Here is a 24,741-nt window from a genome sequence, read left to right on the forward strand (position 1 = left end):
CTGGACCAAGGCAGTGGCTTTGCCCAGAAGGGAGATTAGAGATGTTTTGGACATAAATAAAACTGACAGCTCGTGATGACAACTTGGATGGAGACCATATTATCACCTTCAGCCATCCTTCTGGGACTACAAACCACTTCGCCCTATTAAGTGGATGTAGGCACTGCCTCCTCCAGGGTGGGCAGGAGAACTTGGGGCTCGGCACCTGCGCTTTGGAGCCAGACCAAGTGTAAGTTCCAACTCTGCCCCTCACTAGCTCTGTAACCTTGGCCAAGGTACTTGCTCTCCTCAGCTGCTCCCCCTCCCAAGGCCAGGGCTACCCACAGGGCTCACCTCCTGTCCTGCTGTGAGGACTGCCAGTCACCAAGCATAAAGCACAGCACCGGCCACACGGCGGGCACTTGGCAGATGCAGCCTCCATCATTCAGGGCTTCCCTGCACTCCTGTGTCACACACCTTAGCCCAGGCCCCTGAACTGTGAGTGCCAGGGCTGCCCTGGAGATGCAGCGTAGGTATCGCTCGACTGGTGAAAACAAGTTTAGAATCAACTTGGGAGAAACCCAGGGGACACTCACCAACCCAACAGGTGTCTGTGTCTCCCTCTCCCAAGAACCACAAGTCTGGTCACTCCAGACTTTTTTTTGGAAACTTTTTTTTAATAGTTATTGAATGTTCTACAGCTTACAGTAAATATCATAGTTACAAATTCTTGGCTTCAATCTTTCAGAGTGATCACTATCTGATCTTCAAAACAAAACGGAACAAAAACCCAAAAGAATCCAAAACAACAGAACAAAACCAGATTTACACTTCATACACACAAGCGAGGCCGCGGGGCTTTCCACTCTTTACACTCCAGGCTGTGTTTTGAAAACACCTATAAGTTCTTTGCTCAAACTACTTGGAAGACACCGGTCAAAGGTTTATTATTATTATTTTAAATGTTTTTCTTTTTAAAATGTGAGTTCCAATAAAATTTAAAAACTAGATTCCAACCTGTAGATTAAAATGAATTAAAAAATACAAAATCATATACAACGCTCTCTCACAGGGATGGTACATGCCACGAGAACAAGTTTCTCTGTCGTGTGATATGAACAGGGATGCAGATGCCTCTTAGTCAGGAGATGGGGACAGGCCTTTGGGCCTTTAGAGGTCATGACAGACAACGCCACGTTGCTAGAGGCCTGGCCTTACCTCCCCTTGGGTAAGGAAGAGCTGCAGTCCCACCATAGATCCAGACAAGCTGGCTGACCCGAGAAGGTGGTCTCCGGCCAGTCCCACTCTTTCCCTGACTCTCAGGCACGAGGAGGAAGGCTGGAGCCTGGAGATGCTGGTCTTGCTGGGGTCAGGCCCAAAGATGACTTCACCCATTTGAGACCTATGGGCTGGTACTTATCAGCAAAGCTGTTATATGTGTTCTCTTCAAAAAAGGAAAATAGCCCCTCTACCAGGAGCTGGACTGGGTACAGGGCCTCAATGCCAAAGCAAGAAGACCCAGGGACTACAGATGCAGCCACAGGGAAGCAAGCATTCTAGTTTCCCTTTCTGGCTCTGTGGCAGCCAGTCCTAATCACCTGGCCACTGGGCTGGACTCAACAGCACACAAGGTAGAAAATACCCATTGGAGAAAGTGAGGAGTGAGACCCAAGTCTGGCTCAGGCAAGACTGGTTATGGAATGTTGAAACTGACCTGCCAGGAAATTTAAAGGCCAGGCCCTAGAACCATGTAATGCCTAATTTCAGAAACAGGTTTTCTAGAAGGGGACGTGGACAGGTAAAGGACAGATCCTGCCGCCAACCTGGCACACCCAAAGGAGGCTGAGCTCTCTCAGGCTCAGCTGTGGAATTTGATGTTAGCCTGGCTGGGTCTCCACTGTAATCCAGCTTTTGGAGGTAAGTCTAGCCTGGATTCTCCTGGGGCTGGACACCGGCATGGAGCCTGCCCCTCCACTACCCAACCTGCCTCCTCTGGATTCCCAAGCTTGGCAATCAGCTGGGGACCACATGCCCTACAGTGCTGTGGAATACAGGGTGAAAAGCAGAGCTTCCACGTGTACTTTGAACTGCAATTGAGGAGCAAATGCCATGGTGACATCTCAGTGACTGATCCAGCCACAGTGCTGTGACCAAGACCTGTGCCCTCTAGGCCTCCCTCTGGCCTCCCTCAGAGCAGAGCTGAGGGTCTCACATGCAGGGCTCCAGGCCAGATTCAGCCAGTGCCTCTCTGGACCTCTGGCCGAGTCCCGTCTGCACAGTGAGGACATCAGAACTCGGTGACCAAAGGATCTGCACTACTCCTATGCTCCATGTGATTCATTTCTGAAGGGTACTTGGAACAAAGTCAGCCTCTCTGGACAAACTCCCAGATCTCTGGAACACTTTGGGTGGCCAAGGGTAAGAGTTGGGATGAGGTGGAAGGACTGCACAGTGTCTCTCTAGATCATGGTCCTCACCCTTGGGAAAAACAAATCCAGGGACTGGATTCAGATGTACTTTTGACCATTCAGGGCCACACCAGGTCCCCTGAAAGTGCCAACTCACTGGATCTGGATAGTGGGCCGGCTCTCCAGGGTCAGAAAGCAAGGGTACACAGGCTTCCTAAGGACATAGGTCTTTCAGTGGACAGGTGCTTGGGGCTGCCCCTCAACAGGTCTTCAGTCCTAGGCATCAAGACCCCAAAGTGCTTTGCTCAAGTTAGGCCTCTTATTGCAAATTCCTGTCCTTCGAGTGCTGCCAGCTGGAATTGCCTCTGGGTTTCCAGGGCTCCTCATAAAAATCTGCTCAGCGGGGAAGACTGACTTCCCAGTTTTCCCTGGAGTGTTCCTCTGTTTAGGGGCAGACAGGTAGCCTATCCCTTCTGCATGCTGGCCACCAAGGCCTGCAGGTGTCAGCAGAAAGAGCAGAGGATTTGAAGAGTTGGCTCTTCAAATCTTGGCTCTTTCTCTGATGAGCTATGTGACCTTTGGCAAGTCTCTTAAGCCTTCAGAGACTTAGTTTTTTCCATCTATAAAATGGGAATTTTGGCAATCAATATCAAAGTACTTCGTACACAGGCAATAAACTGGACAGGTGAGTGTCCTTTTTCAACATATAGGGCGGGGGATATTCACTTTATAGTCACTGCCAGGAGAAAGAGAGGAAGAGCAGCAACTGTCCTGTCTTGCAGGGAAGAAAGGAAATCAATTTTTCCAAAATGTGGCAGAAAGATTAAATTTCATGCTTTTACCACTTGGGGGCACTCCAGATTCCAGACTCCAGCTTCCTGGGCCCCAGGCTAAGGAGAGGGAGGCAGGTAGAAGTGGGGGAAGCTGTGAGGGTTGGCTGGTGACTGGAACCACCTGTACCCCTAACCCTGCCCACCAAGCTTGTGGCACTGGTGAGAAGCAGTGGAATGGGGTGGAGAGGGCTTTGCTGGTGCCATGCTGCAGCTCGAATGTCATGTGGGCACACCCCTTGTCCTCTCTGGCTTGCTGGACTTCCTAAAATGACAGGGCCCTTCAAGCTCTGACCTTCTGTCCAGCTCGACCATTGGGCCATCCAGTATCTGTGGATGACGCTCATGGTACCTCCTGATGGATGCCTGTGACCCCATGTGTGCTCATCCTACCACAGACACACGACTGCCTCGTTCTCCTGGGCTCAGTCCCTCTGCAGTGACTCCCCAAGCTTGGCCAGGCTTGTGGATCTCCGTCAAAGCAAGAGGGCGAGGCCAGCTGAACTGGGGCTCCGGTGCTCAGCCCGCAAAAGGGGTGCTGTGCCTGGGTTCTTCCAGACCCCAGCCTTTCCACACCTTGTTTTTGCCTTGGGGTCTGTCCTTGATCTTGAATTACATACAAGGGCCAGGAGAGGGTGCACAGCATCGAGTTTCATTCCACAAGCCTGTGTGTGCAGTCAGACTGGAGGGAAAGAGGCCACAGACTGAGATTCAAATAGCTCTGCCACTTATGAGCAAGTCACTCTGCTTTTCCAAGTCTCAGTTTCCTCATGGATCAAATGAGAGAATCATCTTTTTTATGGGGTTAAACCAGATGATGGGTATGAAATTGCTTTGTGAAAAACTGAGGTACTAGATGTTAGTTTTTACATACTGGTACAGAATGAACAAAGGTAAAAAGGTAATTCCTAGATCTCCTTTCCCCTCCTCTGGTTCTGCCCCATCCCATCTGGAGGCAGTGGGGTTCAGGGGAGCCTACTGGGGTGCCAGCATTCTGCTCACTTTGGGGCAAGTTCCTTTTCTTGCTATTAAATAGGACCAGTTTCTTCATTTGTCAAATGGGTGAAATAACTTTGACCTTGTCTTTCCCTCAGGGTCAGTAAATTAAAGGCTGTGAAGTGCTCTGAAGTCTATGAAGCACCTGACAAACACATATGTTTCCTATTATTATAATCATTATTATTATTTTGGCATTTTCTAAACATGTATGACATAATCTAAAACAACCTTCACCCACCCTTATACAACCAGAGAGTAGGAGGAGGTATTTGCCCAAAAAAAGAAAAAAAAAAAAGGATTAACACTGGAAAACTTTCTATTGTTTTAAAACAAAACCTTTTCAGCACCCCTGAGCAGACCATTTAGAACAGCGGGGCTTTTCCTTACTGGTCCTGCATTTCCCAGGTCGAGGATGCTGCTGGGCTGTGCACCCCTGGGAACAGCCAGATAGCCTCTGAGGTCCTCCTGGCCCAGGGGTTTCCTGATTATTTCCTCCTTTAGGGAGACATGGGAGGTAGGGGTAGGGATATATCCACATATGCATGAATTTAAAATGAAGAGAGTTATTTAGAAGTTCTAAATGTCATCAATGATCCCATTTTGTTCAGTAAAATGTTCCTGTGCACGCCGCCGCCGCCCCCCCCCCCCCCCGCCCCAGCCCCGGCCACCAACCATCCCCAAAGGGGCTGCTAACCCCTCCAAGTGCCGGGTGCAGGGGGGCAGTGTTAGACAGCTGGGCTCCTGGCTGAGACCAATGGGGCCTCCTGACCCAGGGGTCCCTCTTCTCCCCAGAGAGTGCATGTTTCCTCCTCTCCTCTCAGGATGAGGGGCTACTGTCTTAACAGCATGGACTCCTTTTCAGCCAGTCCACCTGCTCCTCCAAGGGCTGGAGTCAGGTATAGGATGAGAGGTCCGGATGTCTTCACAGAATTTCCAAATGCTATTTCCTCATTTGCAATTTCTGTTCCCACCATCTGCCCCCATGTGACCTCGGCCAAGTCTTCAACCTCTGCCTTTGAAATCCATGGAGGAAAAGAGCAGGAACAAAAGCCCAGAGACTGTTCCAGACCTCATCATGTGTGGGCACTGCTGGCTTCATTTTTACAAAGCCAAGCCAATCCATCCCTAGGTAAATTTTTGTGGGCAACATGCCCCAGGCAGGAAGGTTGCATTTAATGCTAATTTACTGCAACGTCTAGGGAAGTCCCTTCCTCTTCTCTGGGCCTCAGCTTCCTTATCTGTCAAACAGGGGAATGGATGAGATGATTGCTAAGGTCCCTTCAGTTCCATGAGTCGATGAAATGTTTATTGCTATTGCTTTTCCTTCACTATCCTGACCTCCAGAGCCACCAGCACCCACCTGGAATGTGGTTCCTTCACTTTGGCCATGAATGGCACAAGGTAACCAAGAACTTAGCCTGTCTGCCAGCGCCATGGACAGACAGGTGAGCCCTGGCTCTGGGAAGGACAAAGGGAAGGGAGAGAAATGCCACAGGTTTCCACTCTACTCAGGAGCAAGCTCCTCACCAGAGTGGATCCATGAAGGCGCAGAGGCCAAGGTCTAGATTACACTGGGCACCTAGCCTCCCAGGCTTTGGGAGGCTGGGATCCCACCATCCTGCAGCTGCTTGGCAGGTCTGAGGTCAAAAATCACCTTCTGAGGAAGTGCCAGGTCAGTTAACATCACTGTGCAAATTAGAGGGTCCAGGCCCAGACAATTCGGCCAGAGACCTTACAAGCCAAAGCCAGCAGGCAAGGGCCTCCCGACTCTCTTCCCTCTGCCTTCCCACAGTGCGCACCCCCCCCCCCCTCAAGTTCTCCCAAAGAAAAAATCTGGTTTTCCCAGGTTCTCATCTGGGGTATTATTAAGCTGCTATGAACGCTCCTACCTAATCAGGTGGTTTTGTTCTTGGTCTGTTGCGATGGTTCTCAGAAATATCAGAAGATATTTCATTTGTGTCAGGATACAGCAGTGTCTTAAACTAATCCTGCTTGAGAAAAATCGAAAAAGAAACCATCCCTCAGAGATGTGGCTTGCTCAACAGTTCTGAGTTCCTACCCTGGCCCCAGGGGTCACATCCACTATGCTCTTCAAAGGAAATCGCACCTGCAGCTGAACCACTGCAACAGACCCCACTCTGCCTGCCGCTAGACTAGGCTCCCAGGACTGAACGCTTGGGGCAGGAAAGGAGCAGAGAGGATGTGCCTGGTCACGTAGGAGAAGGGTGGAGCTGGGAGGGCAGCAGCTCAGGGGGACGGTGGGGAGAGGCAGGAGATTAGAAAAAGCAGCTTTTACAAAAACCAAAAATAAAAACCAAAACCGTTAATGATGCATAAAGTGACCCTTGCACTTCCGTTGTCTCTTCTTGCAAATAGAGGTGGTGCTGCTAGGGAGCTGCTCCAGCACCTGTGTAAGACTTGAGTAGTTGCATACAATGTGTGACTCCGGGTCTAGGGGAGGAAGGGGAAAGCTGTTAGTGACAGCAGTAGTCCTGAGGCCCTTCAGGGAGCTCCTGACCCCTTCCCCTCATGCTGAGAGCCCTAAATGGAGTCATCTGTGCCTTCCCAGTGGAGCGGCCCATTTCCCATCCAGTGCCGAGAGCTCTGGAGGAGGTGGCAAGGAGACAAGGAGGCATGGCAGTGATTTTTAGTGACATCCCTGGAGCTCTACAGGTCACTGGCACCGCCTCAGGATTTGCAGAGGAAGGGGGAGCCTGGTGGTGAGGGTGACCTAGGGCTTCTGCCTGGCCCCAGTTGGAGCCAACATCTGATTGAGATAAAAGTTCATTGGAAGGATAGGCCCACAGTTAGAAGAAGTCTGAAGTAAAGAGCATAAAATTTAGTACTAGAGGATTGGAGTTCAAGTCCCAGGTTAGTTTTTACTAGTTAAGTGATACTAAACTATATATTTATCTGTAAAATGGAGCAATGATCCTTACTTCACAGAGCTACTGGGCAGATCATGAGATAACGTATGTAAAGTATCTAGAATATATAGATAATGACAGCTATCATAAAGAGTGATACTGCTGAAGCTGGAGCAGGAAAGCGACTAGTAACTGTCACCTGCCCCTGCTGACACCTGTGCTGGGCCAAGCCAGGGGCTGTGGGACAGTTCTGCTAGCTGGTCACCCTCCCACCTCACACCCGGTCCCCACTCACTTGGATGGGTGCAGGCTTTACCAGTGCGGGGGCACATAGCTGTACGCAGGGGCCCCTTGGGCCCTGTATGTTGGCATGGAGACAGGGTGTGCCCCAATCGCGGTGTGCTGGGGTGCAGTCAGCAGGGTACCTGAGCATCCAGAAGGAGAAGAGCAAGCCTGATGAGGCCATCCCAGGTGCTGGGGTGAGGAGGAAGGGCCGTGATCTCTCACAGCTGCTCCCCTCCTGCTCATGAGCTGCCGCCCAGCCCTCCCCACCTTGCCAGGAGCCATCTCCCGAGGGGAAACCTTCCTGATGCTCCAGGACAGCCAGTCTTCAGCAGCCTCCCTTCACTCTTCTCTGTGTGCCACTCTCACTGCACATCACACTGAGAGGTGTCTGCTGCTTTATGTGGCGCTGGTCGTCCCACTAACCTAGCTGTTCCTAAGGGTAGGCCTCAGGACCCAAACAATAAGGCTGGCACCCAGCAGATCTCCATCAGCTTGCTGACCTGATCTGGGGAGTGAGAGGCCTCAATGCTTACATAAGGGGCAGAGGAAAATCCCAACTTCCACCTCCTGCCCACTCAAGCCCTTGTACTCTCTTTCCCCAGAAGATAACCTCGCTGATTCTCTGAAAGTTGGGTCTCTAAAGGTTATTCAGAGCTCTCTTGTCTTCTCATGCTCTTCTTTTAGTGCCATCTCATCCAAAGACTTCCCCAAACCTGCTCTTCCTCTGGTGAAGTGAAGTCGCTCAGTCGTGTCCGACTCTTTGTGAACCCATGGACTGCAGCCTCCCAGGCTCCTCCGTCCATGGGATTTTCCAGGCAAGAGTACTGGAGTGGGTTGCCATTTCCTTCTCCAGGGGATCTTCCTGAACCCGGGTCTCCTGCATTGTAGGCGGATGCTTTACCCTCTAAGCCACCAGGGAAGCCCGCTTTTCCTCTGGTGTCTCTCCCTAACTCCATCCTCGGGGCTTCTGGAGTAAGCCAGAAATGGAGAAGGGGTTCTCCTGGACTCCTGTTTCTTCCAAGACACGCAATTAGTTACTGGACAGGTCCCGAAGCTCCTGCCTGCTAAAGAACACTGCCCTGTGCCCTCCTGTTTGGAACTCTGCTGCTAGCAGAGTCCTAGCATCATCATCTGTCCTCTAAAGCACAGCTTTCCCCCCATATCCCCTCAACCCAGCTGTCTCCACTTTGCAGTCAGAGAGAATGATTAGACAAACCCTCTCTCTCCCATGCTTAAACCTCTCTGCTAGCTCCCTGTTACCTACGTATTCGAGACTCTCCACCACTTTATCTCTGACAACTGCTCCAGCCACCCTTCCAACTCCACGCTCTCATTTTCTAAGCGATTTATACCATGTCCATTCTGTGAATGTGCTTTACTCATGTTCTCTCCCCTGGACTGCCCTTCCCTCTTTCATCTCTCTGATTAGCCTCTGTTCACTTTTTAAGGCCTAGCTCACTACATCCTCCATAGTGAAATCTTCCACAGCCCTGTGGACAGAGTTAGAGGGTCCCTAGAACTCCCAGGCACAGGATTCTTCATGTTATGCTACAGTCGATCCCATGACTGTGTTTTCCACTCTGTCGTGAGTTCCTGGAGGAAGGGAATGGACATTGACATAGATGCTGCCCTTACCTGCTGACATTGCCATGGTGGTGCCGGCCACCATTCCCATGGCCACGCCGTTGGTCCTGGGAGCGGCGACAGGCGCCGGGTAGATAGCAGAGGGAATGCTGTTGGGCTGGACGACCGTGGTGTGGTGGATGACATGGGGCTGGGCAGCATACACCGGCTGTGTATAGTAAGCTCCCTGGGGGAAGAGGGGCTGAGGTCACACCGGCTCTTGGAGAGGTGGGGAGAGAAGGGAGGGGAGCCTGTCTCAAACCTTAAGCGACGGTGTCTGAGAATCTCTGGCCCAGGGCCACAAGGTCTGGGGCTCTGCTCGTGGAAGTGTGAATGCTGGTGTGAATGCTGCCATTTTACATACTAGAAAAATGTCCTAAATGCAGAGCGCTTCCCCAAATGTCTCTTACTATATATTTCCTTTTAGGCAAAAAGGCTGACGATGGAGACAATGGTCTGAGGTGACATCCCACTGCCTGGATCACATGACTGCGTTCTGCCGTCAGAGCCCACAGGTCTGCTGATCTCTGGGCAGAGTGGACAGAAGGCTTGGATCATCTTAATCCAGAGCTTCTCAAATGCTTCTACTACATAATAACAAGAGCTTCTGACTGTGGACTGAGGTGGAATGAGGGTGTGTATAGGCTGTAAGGTTACTGCTTCAGTGACATAAGAATGACAGCTGATCAGAGCCACAAACTCTCTTTTCCTCCCCCTCCACCCCACCCACCCAGGCTGGTGGCTCCTTTACCTGCAGAAGAGGTGGACCCAGGCTTCTACATGTACTTACCTGGGCATACAGATTCTGCTGGGGGTAGGCACTTCTGATTGGATACATGGCCGTCTGGTAGGGGTTGGGTGAAGGGGAGTAGGGGGGCGGAGCAGTATTACTCTGGGTCGGTGGGACTTTGTATGGTGTCCCCGCAGTATATCCTGTACCAAGGCAATAAGAGAGACTTCCAATTAGTTGGCAGAACAGCATCGCTGGGAGGCAGCAGGTCCCAGTCACGACTCCCCAGACAAGCATGGGCTGAATCCAGGCTGGAAACACAGATGAGAACAGACAGAGTACAGGGCTCCGCCCAGAGAGCCCTGGCCCCAGAGGCAGCTCCCTCAGTCCTGGTGCATAGGGCTACATGCGTGGCATCTTTTATTTCTCCATGTCTCAGGGCTCTGAGACACAGATAAGAGGATGGGACCAGATGACCTCTTAAGGGGCCCTTGAAACTCGGACAGTCTAGGATTCTGAAACCTGTACCATGAGACAGGCAGGTACATGTGGACGGGAGACCCTCCATCTGCTTGCTCTGTACTGCACTCTCTCTTCTTGCTTTTCAATCTCTTCACTCAGTACCCTGGGGCATCTGCTGCGGCTGCTTCTGTCTTGCTTTCTCCCTTACTCTCTCTTTTCTCCTTATATCTCTCTCCCTTTATGAATTGCTCTCCACCATACTCCTCCTCTTCCTTGTCAAGTTTTAAGGTGGAATCCTCATACAAAACACCATTCAGAGATCCTCCTTCAGTGAGATGCTAAAAATCTTTGCTCTACATAGCTGGCTTTTCCTCCCCTCCTGGGGCTTGGAGGAGGGCCACCACTGCTTGAAAGACTGAAGTCAGGATAAAAAAGATTCACATCGGCCTGGAACCCAGGCCACGTCTGGTCAGCAGGGTGGACAGAAGCTGGGGAGGGGGGCTGAGAAGTCAGGCTCCGAGAAGTTCACAATCAGCCATTCACACAAACTATGCTGCCTTTGAATTTCTGGAAAAGAGAGTCAGATCCTAAGTTCATAGGAAAAACTTGAAACATAAATCACTCAGGAACAAGGCTATGTCCCTAGAGAATCACAACATGGAATGATTCTATGGAAACTGAGCGATCATCAGGTAGCCCCACTCTCTGAGTTGAAGGGACAGTGCCAGGGGACCTTGGCTTTGGATCTCCAATGGGGTGTTGCTGGAGATTCTTCCCTGTGGTCCTCCATCCTGACTTAGTCTGGCTGACACATCACGAAACCTCTCTTAGCTTCAGGTCTTTTGCCTACAAGACACTCAACAAGGACCCATTCAGTAACATGGAGCTGTTTTTGTAAGAAGGAACTGAGGCAGAGTAAAGAGGGTACTTTACTGGAAGAGAAAGGGTCCAGGCTTCAGTCCAGGCTTTCCTCCAATTTGCTGTAACTACTGCCAAGTCTCTGGGCCTTAGTTTCTTATTTTGTAAAATTAGAAGGCTAAGAATGAAGATCTCTTCCTGAACTAAAATCCCATTGTTTTAAAGACACTGGGTCTCTTCTACCCTAACCCCCATTTAAAGCAGGCTGCCATACAGTCACAAATCTCTCTCAGGTCACACCACAGCTTGGGCATACCCTGATGAGGTACTCAGGAGGATGTGAAAGCTACTGTGTAGTTACCACACAAGGCACTACCAATAGGTGTCCTGTCCTCTTCCCTGGAATCATGCCATTTATCTTTCCACCTGTAGATTCATAGTTTGTTCTGTGAAAAACTGGAGAAGCTGATTTTGTGGTCAAACATGCTTGAGAAATAAGTAGCAATGAGGATGGAGTGGAGAAAAATACACTAATGAGAAGAGAGCATTGGTAAGAATTAGAAACTAACTGAAGTGGAGATGTGAGTCAGTTGAGGAAGAAGTCTACAGCAGATTCCTCCAAGATTCTAGACTGCACAGCTAATCATGAAATGTGGTCCCGGGAGAAGCAGATACTGTGGGGGAAGTCAAGGACCGTAGGTTTGCACATGTCTAGGAGCTGTTTGAGCTGTACTTCAACCAGAGACAGTTTACTTGTCTGTAGAACAAAGGGGATTCTCAAGATGGGCATGTCCCAAGAGCATGGACTATGATGCTAAGGGAGCCTAATTGCTATTCTGCCCCCTTCCCCCAAAGAAGAAGAAGGTGGGAGAGAAAGGGAGAGAAGAGGGGAGGAGGGAGGGGAGGAGGAGAAATATAAAATAAAAGAGAAAGAGGTTTTATTCCATGACAGTAACAAGTTTTAAAGTAATAGGATGAAATGTGAATCTCAAAGGACAGGCATATGCAGGAGACTATTTCCAGGTTTACCACAGGATCTTTTACTCATACTATTTACATTTGAAACATGCAAACCACAATTTGCGTGTGTGTGACTGCAGCTTGTTTTAGTAAATCCAGTTTTACTGTAACACAGCCATGCCCATTCATTTACATTCTGACTATGGCTGCTTTACTGGCTGAATGGTGGTTATGTCAGAGACCATAAGGCCTGAAAAGCCTAAAATATTTATTATCTGTCCCTTTTACAGGAAAAGCCTGTTAACTCCTGACTTAAAGAAATAAAACACTATAGGGAGTCCTGCCAGAATGGAGAGCACCGCTCTTCCATGCAGGAGGGCAGGACACCACTGAATCCTAAGAATCCCTATCTCTGAAAGCTATATAGCATAGGGTTATGGTGCTGAGCAGTCTGCAGTCAGACTGACTGCCTGGGTCTCCTACTTAACAGCTGTAGAATACATCAGTTTCATCATCTATAAAATGGGGATGATAATAATATCACTTACTTCATAGGGTTATAGTGATGAATACATTAATAAGTGCAAAGCCCTTAGAAGAAAGCCTGACACAATAAGAATAGTTCATATAGGTTACCTATTATTCCTTTCTCTCTCCCTGTGTAGAGAACAGTAAGCTTCCTGTCCTGGGAAGTGTACCAGCAGAGACTGATCTGAAAGCTAAACCATGACTTTCATGGTGGGATCCAACTTGGAACACAGACTTCAGGCTTCTAAAATTTTAAAATTTAATGGTTTAAAATGCCATGATTTTAAGATTCTTTAAAGTTAACACGCCAGTGGTGCTAGACTCTCCTTTATGCTCCCAGACAATGTGTGCTCAAGTTCTATCCTCTGGGAAGCCTGCACTCACCTTCTGTGTCACAAGGACAACCACATCTCACAAAGTGTTGAGACTGTTCCTCTGAGGGAAATCAAGAGGCGCCCAGAGACTGCAGTAGAATTTGGTTTCTACATCTAAGAATAACCTTGTCTGAGAGTGTTTCCTTTCTTCATGTTATGAAATAGACACACATGAACTCAGAATACAAATCAGTTTAGCCAAAATACCCTTGGTGGCCAAAATGATGATGCTGGGGAAGAAGGCCTTGCCCGTTTGTCCAGAGAGGTCGAGAGGGGAGAGGCGAAACTGCAGAGCTAGAAGACTTCTTAGAGAGCACCAAGACCAGCACAGATGTTTCACAGAGAAGACAACGGGAGCAAGCGAGCGACTGCTCACGAGCACCCAGGACTCGGTGCTCCCTCCTCAAACTACAGTCCCAAGTCCTGGGCTCCATCAGTGAGTCACGTCAATTCTTCTCTTAAGGAATACATTCATTGGATTAGATAATATCAGAAGATCTTTCCAGTGCTGATACTCTAAGCTGCGAGTATTTCAGTGAGACTTTTATGAGAAAATCCTTGCAGAGGACATTCCGTAACTGACTGATGGTCCTGTCCACACCCTTGAGGATCACTGGAAATTCCCCTGGGCTACCTCAAGTATCACAGAATTCAGGGTTTACTACTTTATCCACCTAAATTAAAGAGGAAAAAAAGCTGTTGGACTTCATACAAACAAAACAAAACCAAGTCAAAACAAAGACTCATTGATTTTGCTCAAATGAACTTAGACTCAACTCATCACTTGAGGCCTGGGTCTCCTGAAAAGAGTTCTACCTAAGTCTGAAGGTTACAGAACTAGGACTTTGGAATGCTATCCGTTAAGGACATTAGAGACTTGAATTCAATCCTCTCCAATTCAGGTGAAGAATCTAGAGCCCAGGGGAGCTGCAACTTTTCCAAAACTGCGCAGCCAATCAGTGCAGAGCTCGGCCCAGAGATCAGGGCTTACCATGCCCTGGGCAGAGTTCCTTTTTGGATCATATGTCTGTCTCTGTAGTCCAATCTTGGGCATCTGGTATATTGGCCTTTGTGTCCCCATTTCATTAAAGGTAATATTGTGAGAGAAAAAAGGAATTCAGTCACTAGCAATCCCAGCCCTGTCTTTTGAAAAAGGCTTTGTTTATGGTACCCTGTTCTTTCTCTCAGGTTCCTAACCATAATTTTAAAGTCCATCAAATAGGGTAATAAAGAGAGTGTGTATATTAGCAAAATAAAACCTTTTTAGCCCTCTCTTTAATTCTTCTGCACTGTCATAAATCTTTTTCAGCTGGAGAGCCCCTACCACTTTCAAATGCATTGATGCTCACATCAAGGATACCTTTTAGACTAATCGGTTTATTGACTATCAGATTTATATGTCTGGACAAAGCTCTATGTATGAGACTTGCCTTGACCCCCAAGTCTCCTTGTTGGCAGCTGAACAAGAGAGTGCTGAGTAAGTAGGAGAGAGACCTAATTACAAACAGGCTTAGCAAGTGTTAGTGAAATTAAACTGAATTTTTCAAAGGGTCCCGAGTTTTCTCTGGTATTAGAAGCCACAAAATCTGTGTGCTGGGAGAAACTCTGGAGGGATATGGGAGGACCAGTCAATCCTACCTCTATTTATAAATTATAAGAAAGGGGGTACGCCTTGGCCCTTGCTAGTGACTGTGAGAGCCTGTGAGAGGACAGTGGGCTATAGCTACTGGACAGTTCAGTGGAACTTCAGGAAGAGGTTAACATGGTGAAAGGCAAGGCCTTCTAATACAGATACTTCCCCGCTGTGGAAAGGACTGCCTCTGGAGGGAATGAATACTCCACACTTGGAGACGTGTGAACAAAGGCTAGTTGGCACCTGAAGAGAAGGCCCCTGACAGGGTGGAGGATATTGGGTATACAGCACCAAGATGACCTAGTCTAGTCTCATTTTACCTTTGGAAAAAATAAGGTCCAAAGCATGGGAATTATTCAAGGTTACACAGAACCAAGTCTATAATCCAAATCTTTTGGTCTTCCACTCCAGGTTTCTTTCTGCTACACTAGTAGGTGTGTCTGTATGCATGTACCTCCCTATGTGCAGATACAAGAGATGTATTATATGCCCGTGCACATATATCATATCATAGGTTATCTGGAAAAACTCCCTACTGCTATTGTCTCTCTCTTAAAAAACAGTAAAATTAATCTCAAGAAAAAAGTCAGTAATAGAAGCTTATCCTGCGTGAAACCTTTCTCCAGTTGTGCTGCATTGGGCATATTACCTTTCTGAGCTTCAGCTTTCAAAATAGAATAAAAATCCACCCAAATATCATGTAGATTAAATGAGAGGGTGATCATGAAAGCATGTTCTTCAAAAGGTGAGAGTTATGTTGTATAAACTAGTTTATGTTGACATGAAGGGGCAATGATAACTAAGGAAAAAACATTTTAATGAAAAACTTTAAATACAACATATTCTTCTAATTTACTTACTTAATAGAGTAACACTTCATTGAACCCCAGACCATGGGCCTAGTCTGCGACATCCCTCTGAGGGCCTGACCAGCCCATGTTGGCACAACTTAAGAAACAGGCGCTTACCACATGCAAAGCCAGCTATTCCTCTTTTGGACGGCTCCAAGAAAGCATGAAGATTTTCCTTACACAGAGTCAAAATGCCACTGAGTAATTTCTGAACACTGGCCCTCATTTTACCTAGTGGAGTCATTTTGTGTTAAAAATCAGAGGTGAAAGTGAAACCATCGGTCAATCCACTGAGCCTCGAGTGAATGGGACCCATCTGACCAGCCAGACCAATTTCCGGCCTCCACCAGGACCCCTGCACTTACGTTGCTTCCATAGTGTAGCTTCCATGCAAGGGGCAGTGTTTCTCAAGCAAGGGGCAATTTTGTACAACAAAGCCACCTCCCAACTAAGAATTATCTGCTCCTGATGTCCACAGTGCTGAGGCTGAAAATCCTTGTGCTAGCTGGAGGAGGCCCCTCTGTCCAAAAGTCCACAAGCCTTTAAACTGCCCTCTGTCTTTTCCCCTGAAATGCAGTAACGGTCCTTCCCTCATCAAACTTATTGGCAGATGAGTACTTCCTTCTCTCTCCCTCACTGCTTTGTGTCTCCTCAAAGTGGGGTGCATGATTAAAGAGGATGACCTTTCCCTGTATGCTGCTGCTGCTGCTGCTAAGTCGCTTCAGTCGTATCTGACTCTGTGCAACCCCATAGACGGCAGCCCACCAGGCTCCTGTATGAGGAGGGCCAATTTTTCGGTGGGTAGGAGAACCTCTTAAAACATTGTCTTACAAATGTCAGTTTTTAAAGTTCCCTTTCCTTTCTTCCTAAGAGCCAAATCAGTCCCAACCAAGGGGAACAAGGAAAGGAGGAGACAGGCTGTATTTACTGAAAGCCGCAGAGGATGCTTGGTAAGTTCGGTTCTCGGTCCCGGTGTCCACTGGGAGGTGGAAGGTGCCTTCAGTGCCACAGGAAGACGAGTTCTGTGGCCAGGCCTGTTTCATCAGCAGAGTTGCTTAAGGGAAGACACAAGAATGGCATTAGGCAGAAATAAGAAGTGGGCACCACCAATCACAGACACAAAGCAAGGGTCTTGGGCTGGACGGAAACATATAACCCAAGGGGCCCCGTTCAGACACACAGGATGGTTCAGCCTTTCTGAGATGGGTGAGTGGTTGGGAGGAGTGCTGAAATGAGCTTCTAAATGATTTGAAGCTGAGGAAATCTGACCTTACACTAATCAGGAGAGTCGGGATTTTCTACCCACTACTAAAAGCATGACAATGCTTATGAATACCACCTTCCACTGTCTGGCATTCTGGCCTAAGGCTCTGAGATATACCTTAGCCACTTTCTTGTTAATGTGTAGCAACTTTGGAACCTCTGACTGCCTATTGGGCCAGATCAACTGAGTACTCCTTTTTCATGCCTGAAATCTCAGCTGGAGGTGTATTTAACAACTGCTTTCAAAGAGAGACCCCAGAATGCTAATTATCACCTGACATGAACCTTGCTGGACTGCCATCTCTTGTAAAGGGACTGAGCTTTGGCAGCCTGGAAGGCACAGGCTGTCCAGCGGGACTCTCCCTGCAAACTCCTTCTCCTGTGCACCTAGCGGGGAGCAGGCAGACAGACCTCTGGCACACCCTATGTACCTCCTCCTGCAGTGCTCCACCTGAGACATGGCCTCATGAATTAGAGACAAAATCTTCTGGGCCATTAAGAAAGCAACTGTCAACCTTACAGCAGATGTGAAATAGAGATGAGGCCCAGTTTGAAAGAAATCTGCAGAGACTTTCCAGGCTGACTCAAAGCTCAGCTTGAGAAATTTGAAGGATGATGCTTCCTATGTTCTAGAAGTGGGGAGTGACTCAAAAAACTTACCTTCATGTGTCCTGTAGGGAGGGTGAGGAATACAGTTTCAAAGGAGGGGGCTGCTTAACGTTTTAGGTATCTCCCTTGATCTATTTTCAAACACTAGAGGAGAAATATTCCTGACCCAAATTTCTACTTACCACTAAAAAATGATTTTAGCAGTATCTTTTCCACTCAAATAAGGTCTTGGGAGTCATGGATATGGGGTGTTTTAAAGTATATTAGTATTGGCAACAGTTGGATATACTTGAAACATTTTAACAAGGGGCTGAGGTAGACAGGGTAGTAAGAGAAGCAAATTTGCCTATACTCTCTCATTCCATCAGGACAAGGATAGTCCACTCCAGACAGATTCCCATAAACCCCTCTGCCTGTCCAGGTAACTGGAAACGCCTTTGTGTCCTTCAGTCATCAAAGTACTGTGGCCAGAGGAGGAGGTCAAAGACTCTGCTGTTTTAGCTGAACCAAGGAAAAGAGTGTAGCTGTTCTGGGCTGATTCTGAGCTTGCATCAATGGCCCGCAATATATACAGCAGATGCTGAGAAATGAGAAGGAAATCATGGGCAGGGAAGTGACACTAAAAGGAGAATTCTGGTAGAAGAAATGGAGATCCAGCAGAATTCCATGCAGAGTCCAGGGCCTTTGCTAGACATTAGATCATTACTCTGCGGACAACACAGGAGGAGGGCAGTCAATTTTAAACAATTACCTTGAGTTTCTTTTCCTGAGGGGCGGGGATGGGGGGAGTGGTGGGGATTAATAAAGGAACCAATTAGTGTTGAAAAATCCTATTAAGATGGCTCCAAGTTTAGAACCTGCCACTCCACTTGGCTGGAAAGCCCTAACCACCTAAATCAACTTCCTAAAAAAGTATAACATTCAGCTCTAAGAAGTCAGATAGAGCAAGCCCAGGCCCTCTGGACCCCACAGGAATCTACCAGAGGGCAGGAGCCTGAAATCTGACTGTGGAGAATTTGGATGTCCTATTCTGGTCCAGTTTCTAACCCAAATGGTGCATACTTTACCACAGTTTTAACCATAAACCCAAAGTCTGACATTAGCCTGAAGGACCATGTGACAAAGTCAGTCAAAATCAACCAGAGCGCGACTGAGGCCTACACTGCACTCAGCACTGAGGGGAGTGCCACGGTGGACAGGAACACACGTGGGTCATGGGCACCGCACACAAGGTTATTTATGGTCTAGCTGGGGATGCAACACAGCCACACGCCAACCAGAGAGTGAACAAGACAGCATCACGCACAGCAAAATAATGCTTCAGGTTAGCCAGGAAAGAGGCAAGTGCGACTGTGCCTTTGATTTATGTGTTTCCCAACTGAGCCAGTGAACTACACTATACATGTTTGTGAAGAAGTGGATATTTTTTTCTGGTTTCAGTATAAAGAAAACAAAAACTAATATTTCTGTAGTTTTCTATATATATGAATATATAATAATCTACATAACTGGATAAATATGAAGACTAAAAACAACAAATAGCAGCTGTCAATTTGCTCTCCTCATTAGTTAGATGTACCATATGATCCTCCTTGTCCATATACAATTCTAAAGTAACCTGTTGCTGGCAGCGATTCAGAACTCAGTTGTGGGATGAAGACAATCCAACTGAAGCTTTGAGAGGTGTGGTAACAGAGTAGGCTGCTCTGACAGGCATGCCTGCTCCTGGTGCCATAAAACGTAGCAACTCCTAGAAGTAATCTATATTTTGAATAAATACATGTGTATATATTTGTCAAATATTATTAAGGTGCACGTGTGAGACTGGTGAAACTTTATGGAGTGCTGTATATGTACTATTCCTCAATTTAAAGAGAGAACCCGTGGCAGTGAAGGGCCACGGCCCAGTTACAGCATGCTGCCCACGTCCAAGTGCTGGGTTGTTCACATCCCTGGACACGGGGCCCTCACGCCCTCTGACACTTGAACAATCTGTTAAGCACACTTACAAGGAGGAGAGGCAGCAAGGGACCATCATCCTGAACAATGCAGTGTGTCAGGAAATCTGAGTTCTGGCCTGGGCTGTGCCACTTATTAGCTGTGGGACCTTGGGCAAGTCACTATACCTTTCTAAACTTCAGGTTTGTTGTCTCACAATGTGACAATAAATAACCACTACTTGATTGCTTGACAGCACTGATTGTGAGGATCAAAAATCAAGTATCCGGTCTCACAGTCTCCGATTCCGGGGCTTGCCCACTCCTCCACTCCCAGATGTGGCAGCTCCATGGAAGCTCTCATCACCTCCCTGAATTACTGCAACTGCTTCCTCACTGTTTTCAAATCTGCCAACTCCAATCTCAAGCTGCAATCAGAGTGATATTTCTAAGACCTGTATCTAATCACAAAACCTTCTTTCTTAAAAATATCCCATGGTCCTCCACTACCTAACTCCTTGTGTGGCACTTAAGGCCCCTCAAGATCTAGTCCTATGATCTCTCTAGATTCTTTTTGTTCTCGCTCTCAAACCCTACACATCAGCCACATAAATCGCTCACCATTCCAAGACTATGCCAAGAAGCATCACTTCTCTGTATTTTTGCTCACACTGCTCACTCTTCTTGGCACATCTTTCCCCAGATGCTACCTAGTAGACATTTACTAATTCATCAACCATAAGCTGAAGACTTGCCTCCACTATGAGGTCCTTTTCTCCCCCAGTTTTTGACCATCCTTCTCTTGTGTGCCCCATTTGTTTCACTATCCCAGTTCCTGTGTTTCTTAGAAGTTCCCTGCTGGTTTGTCTATCTCCCCTGTTAAACTGTGAGCTCCTTAAAAACAAGAACTCTGTCTTACTGAACTCTGCAACTTCAAAGGGCCCTGGCTTAGGGTCTGGAACAGAACCATCTGTGAAGAGAAGAGCTCCATACTACTCTGAATATTTCAGATGCTACAACTGGAGCGGAAAGGAAGCAGGAGTGCTTCTCTCACTTTCTATGGAGCCTTCTGTTCAAGTTCATATATTCTGAGACAAACAAAAATGATTCCTCATAAACAATAAGAGAAACAGGTCTGTGACTAGCAAAAATGAAATAATAAGATTTTAAGAGGGCCTTCTGTTAGCATTTAAAGGAACCTCAGAGATCATCTGGAATAAAACACTTTATCTATGGCCTGGAGGTATTAGCAAATTGCCCAAGATCACGCAGCCTATAGCAGCATAGAGAGATTTTCACAGCTCATCTCCTAAAAGATGGGCCACACACAAATTCAATTTTCAACATCCAAATAATTCAAGGTTAAAAGTTGAGAAAGTGTGCAGAGACTTTACAAAAACATTGTCCTAAGCAGCCCAGGCAAGGGTGGTGAAAGCAACAAGTCCCCCCCTATGGTCCCTTCCTGTCTATGACAAAAAAGGACCTAGTCAAGTTACACTGCTGGGACCCTCACAGGTGCCCAGGAGTTCCCCGTGGTGCCTTGGGCCTGGAGTCCACACTGCCCAGAGAATCCAGCTCTGGTCCCTGGTTTATTAGTACACTTGACCCTCACCTCTCACCATCTAGGAAAATGTCCCCAGATGAGCCAGAGCTCAAGATCTGGGCTGAGGGAATAGATGCATCTAAAGTCAACCAGGTCTTTAAACATGTGAGACTGCCAATGCAGATGGAAAAATCTGATCCTGGGCCAGACTCGTTTTTTTGCGTTCTTACAGGCATAATCCAGGTATTCCTCCACAGGGGCTGCCACACAGCCAATAGAGGAGCCATGGAGGCCCAGGGATTTTTGTTCATTGGTTTGAATTCAGCAGTCACAGGGTGAAGGTTTCTGACCTAGGTCAGATGGGACCCCGGAGGTGAGGAAAGGGAGAGACAGACGCCTTTTAGTGCCATGATCCTTCACTGCTGCCCTAGGGGACGGTTCATGTGTGTCTCCAACCCATGATTTTGCACCATCAGACATGTTCCTGCATGCTTTAGGAACTGCTGCTGAGCCACCTGGGGGAGCCCAAGCCTAGGGGATGGGATTTGGGGAGGAGAGGAGAGGGGATCTACTGTTGTTACGAGATAACACATTCATAGGCCATAATACAGATGAGGAAAAATAGCTTTCCTACCATAAGCTGAATGCAGGAACTGAAACTCTGTTGGATAGAAATGTTAGTTGAAATTACCACTAAGAATCTGTGCAAAGTAGTACATTGCAGTTACAAAAACAGACTTTGTCTCAAAATAGCAGTTTCCCCCGGGCTACATAAGAAAACTGTGAATGCAAAGGGTACAAAGTACCTCCACCCTGGAGAGGGTGACAGACTTGCCATCCAGGAAAGCCCACTCACTGGGGAGGGGTACCCTTTGGATGCCATGACATCTTCCAGGAAGCTGACCCATAGCTGCCTGGAAGTGCATATGTCCAAGTTCCTGCTCTTTGCTTGTTTATGCTAAGAATAAATTTCAGTTCTCCCAAGCACTGCAGAGGGACTTCACACATGACAGAGGTGGTATGGGCTGGATAAAAAGCTAAAGGTTTAGGGACAAAACCACCATCTTTGGTCTCTGAAGAGCTCTCTATAAACTGCTGGAGGGCTAGGACCAATGCAGGGGCATTTTATTCCCTAAAACCTCTGGGAGAGTGTGCTACTGTAGCAGGGGCAGACTGTGGGCAGTCAGACTGGCTTTGAATCTGAGCTCCACTGCTCTTTAGCTGTGCAACTTTGCACAAGTAATTTTACCTCTCTGAGAAAAACTGGAGACAAGAATCTCTAACTCACAAGACTGTAGGGAAAAAAAAAATTTTGTGACAAGACCTGCATGGTGCCTGGATCATGGGAGGTGTTCAGAAAACATTCCTTCCCCTTCCCAAGTTCATCATATGCACAATGGGAATAATGTATCCAGTCTAGAAGGCTGCTATGAAATCAAGTGCGACAATAGATGACAATGATTTATAAAGTTTTTTTGTGAGGAGGTATTTCATTTTTATCTGTTAGTTATTCTGTTTTTCCTTTCACTTCATTTTCAAGTCAGATTACCATTAATATGACACATCCTTTGGTCTCTAGATTCTGTAAAGAAGTCTCTGTTGGCTACACCTCCTGCGGGGCCAAATTTAAGGAAGAGCCCTCAATTCGTTAGAGCTTGGAAAAAAGCTCCAAGTACCCAAGCTGCTTTCAAAACCAATGAAGGAGGGAAACATTTCCCTGCATTCTGGACAGATGACATTGTAGGGTACTCAGTGCTGCTAAAAATAGCTCTTTTTTGAAGCAACTTGTCTCCTTGAAGAAGCTGAGAGAAATTTCAACCTGATAGCCTGGCCCCTCTGCAGGATTCTATCCTGCAGCATTTCTCAGCATCACAAATGGCAGCTCTGGCACGAAGCTGAGAGCACCTACAACATCTTCGCTGTCCTTGAGTCGGTGCCTCCACCACGGTCAACAGACCTGGAAACACAGAGGCCAGCCTCCCACCGTATGCACAGACCAGCTGTGTGCATATGTAACTCCAAAGACAACAGGATCTGCCAAGGTCACACCAGAATCAGTAGCAGAGTTAGTGCTACAACCCTGGTCTTCCAACTCCCAGTTTGGGGCTTTCTGACACAGCATGCTAATACCACCCTGTGTAGTGGACTGTGTGGGTTTCTGAGAAAATGGTTTAGTCAGAGCTTAGAAATATGCTGATTTTTAAAAATACAAATTGGGGAAAATCAAGTTAGATGTGGGTTGATATTTTGTATGCATTAAAATTAAAACTTAATCAGTACTTTACACACGCTAGGAGCTTTCCAATGTATCCATTCTCCCCCACGCCACCATCCCAGTCTCAGGTTTTTTCTATCTGCTCTCCCTTCCCTCTCTCACCTGACTGCTCTAACATCTCAATTTCTCTCTAGTTAACTGCAACTATAATGTGGTTAAGAGTGTATGCGGATGTGGTGGCTGGATGCCTGGATTGGGATCTTTGGGCTAGTTCCATTAACTTCTCTAAGTTTTAGTTTTCCCACTTAGAAAAATGGGAATAACACTAATGACCTCAAATGTCTGCTGTGATATAAAACAAGTTAATACCCATAAAGAGCTTAAAATAGCCCCTGACACACTGGGACCATTCAACAAATGTTAGCTATTTATTCCCTGTCCATCTGCTTTCTTGGTAAACTGATCCTAAATCTATCATCAGAAGTTTGGAACATTATGAGACAATATCCCAGGGCTGGGGGAGAGCCTTGAGAAACACACAGTCTCCACCTCAGCTGCACCTCCAATGTTACATGGCCGTGTTACTGCTCAAGTCTCCTCTCCTACCTTTCACAGTAAGGCTCATCCCTGACCTCTCTCGTTGAGAACACTCCCTCTCTCCTTGCTCACTTGTCTCAGCAAATCAAGATCAGGAGATAAGAACTCTGCACTTCCCACTAGACAAGTTATTATTAGCACATCCACCTGTGACCTTTCCTTTACTCTGAGAAGAAGAGCTGCTCTTCCATGGGAAGCACCCCATTCCATTAGCTTCCCAAAACAAATGAGAGAATCGAGCTCTGGACTTCCCACACCATCACAGCCTCCTTGGAAGCCTGGCTCCGTCTGACACTCGTTCTTCTGTGTCCCAATGTCCTCTCCACTTGCTCCTTCTCATCAGTACTTATTTAATGTTCATTTCCAGAAAGAACAAAAACAAAAACCCCCATGTAACCCTGTCTCCCCTTCTACTCAATCCTCCTCCATCCTCCTTTTGCTAGTAGCCAAGACTCCAGTACTCTTGCCTGGAAAATCCCATGGATAAAGGAGCCTGGTAGGCTGCAGTCCATGGGGTCGCTAAGAGTCAGGCACGACTGAGCAACTTCACTTTCGCTTTTCACTTTCATGCACTGGAGAAGGAAATGGCAACCCACTCCAGTATTCTTGCCTGAAGAATCCCAGGGACAGAGAGGCCTAGTTGGCTGCCATCTATGGAGTCGTACAGAGTCGGACACGACTGAAGCGACTTAGCAGCAAGCCTCTTGTAACTGTAGGCTCCATCTGCCAAACCCACTCCTTCACTCCAGCCTCCCCTCCCCAACCACTTCCACAGAGGTCACTGATGGCTTCCTGACTATGAAGATAACACATCTCCTTCACCTTCGATCTTACCTGACCTTCTACACTACTCATCTCATTGTGTTTTAGACTGGGTAGTTTACCAAGACAATTCACAGATTTCATAGCATTGAAATCATTTTTATACTATAAGATCAGTATCAAAACCACCATAGTTTTTAAGTATGATGGAACTGATCAAATTGGATTAAGTCTTTTATAAAAGAGAATTTCTGTAGTTTTCACTGCTTCTGCCTCCTAGTATATGTTTTTTGGGAAATATTTACCTTATTGATTAAAGTGAGTATAGAATAAAATATCTGTGGTGAGATATCATTAGAGATTTTTTTTTTGAGCTGGTGTGTCACTGTTCCCCTCACAAGCTTTTTGAGGGCAATGACTGCAGTTTC

At 47.2% G+C, this 24,741-nt stretch overlaps 1 protein-coding gene across 3 annotated transcripts in view; it reads right to left on the minus strand.

Moving 5' to 3' along the window:
* Positions 1-635: 635 nt before the first annotated feature.
* The window catches only part of FAM168A (family with sequence similarity 168 member A), a 208,337-nt gene continuing 184,231 nt past the window's right edge, over positions 636-24,741 (minus strand). For 2 of the 3 annotated variants that reach the window (XM_042232743.1, XM_012096020.5), the window contains 6 exons: positions 21,374-21,400; positions 16,316-16,441; positions 9,782-9,924; positions 9,004-9,178; positions 7,379-7,508; positions 636-6,667 (listed from right to left, as the gene is read on the minus strand). In XM_042232743.1, coding sequence (XP_042088677.1) covers positions 7,396-7,508; positions 9,004-9,178; positions 9,782-9,924; positions 16,316-16,441; positions 21,374-21,400 — 584 coding nt within the window. In that variant the 3' untranslated portion in view covers positions 636-6,667; positions 7,379-7,395. The remainder of the gene's footprint in view (positions 6,668-7,378; positions 7,509-9,003; positions 9,179-9,781; positions 9,925-16,315; positions 16,442-21,373; positions 21,401-24,741) is intronic. The other variant, XM_060400006.1, reaches the window with a different exon arrangement.

The sequence above is a fragment of the Ovis aries genome, chromosome 15 (assembly GCF_016772045.2).
Source record: "Ovis aries strain OAR_USU_Benz2616 breed Rambouillet chromosome 15, ARS-UI_Ramb_v3.0, whole genome shotgun sequence".
NCBI classification, from domain to species: Eukaryota; Metazoa; Chordata; class Mammalia; order Artiodactyla; family Bovidae; genus Ovis; species Ovis aries.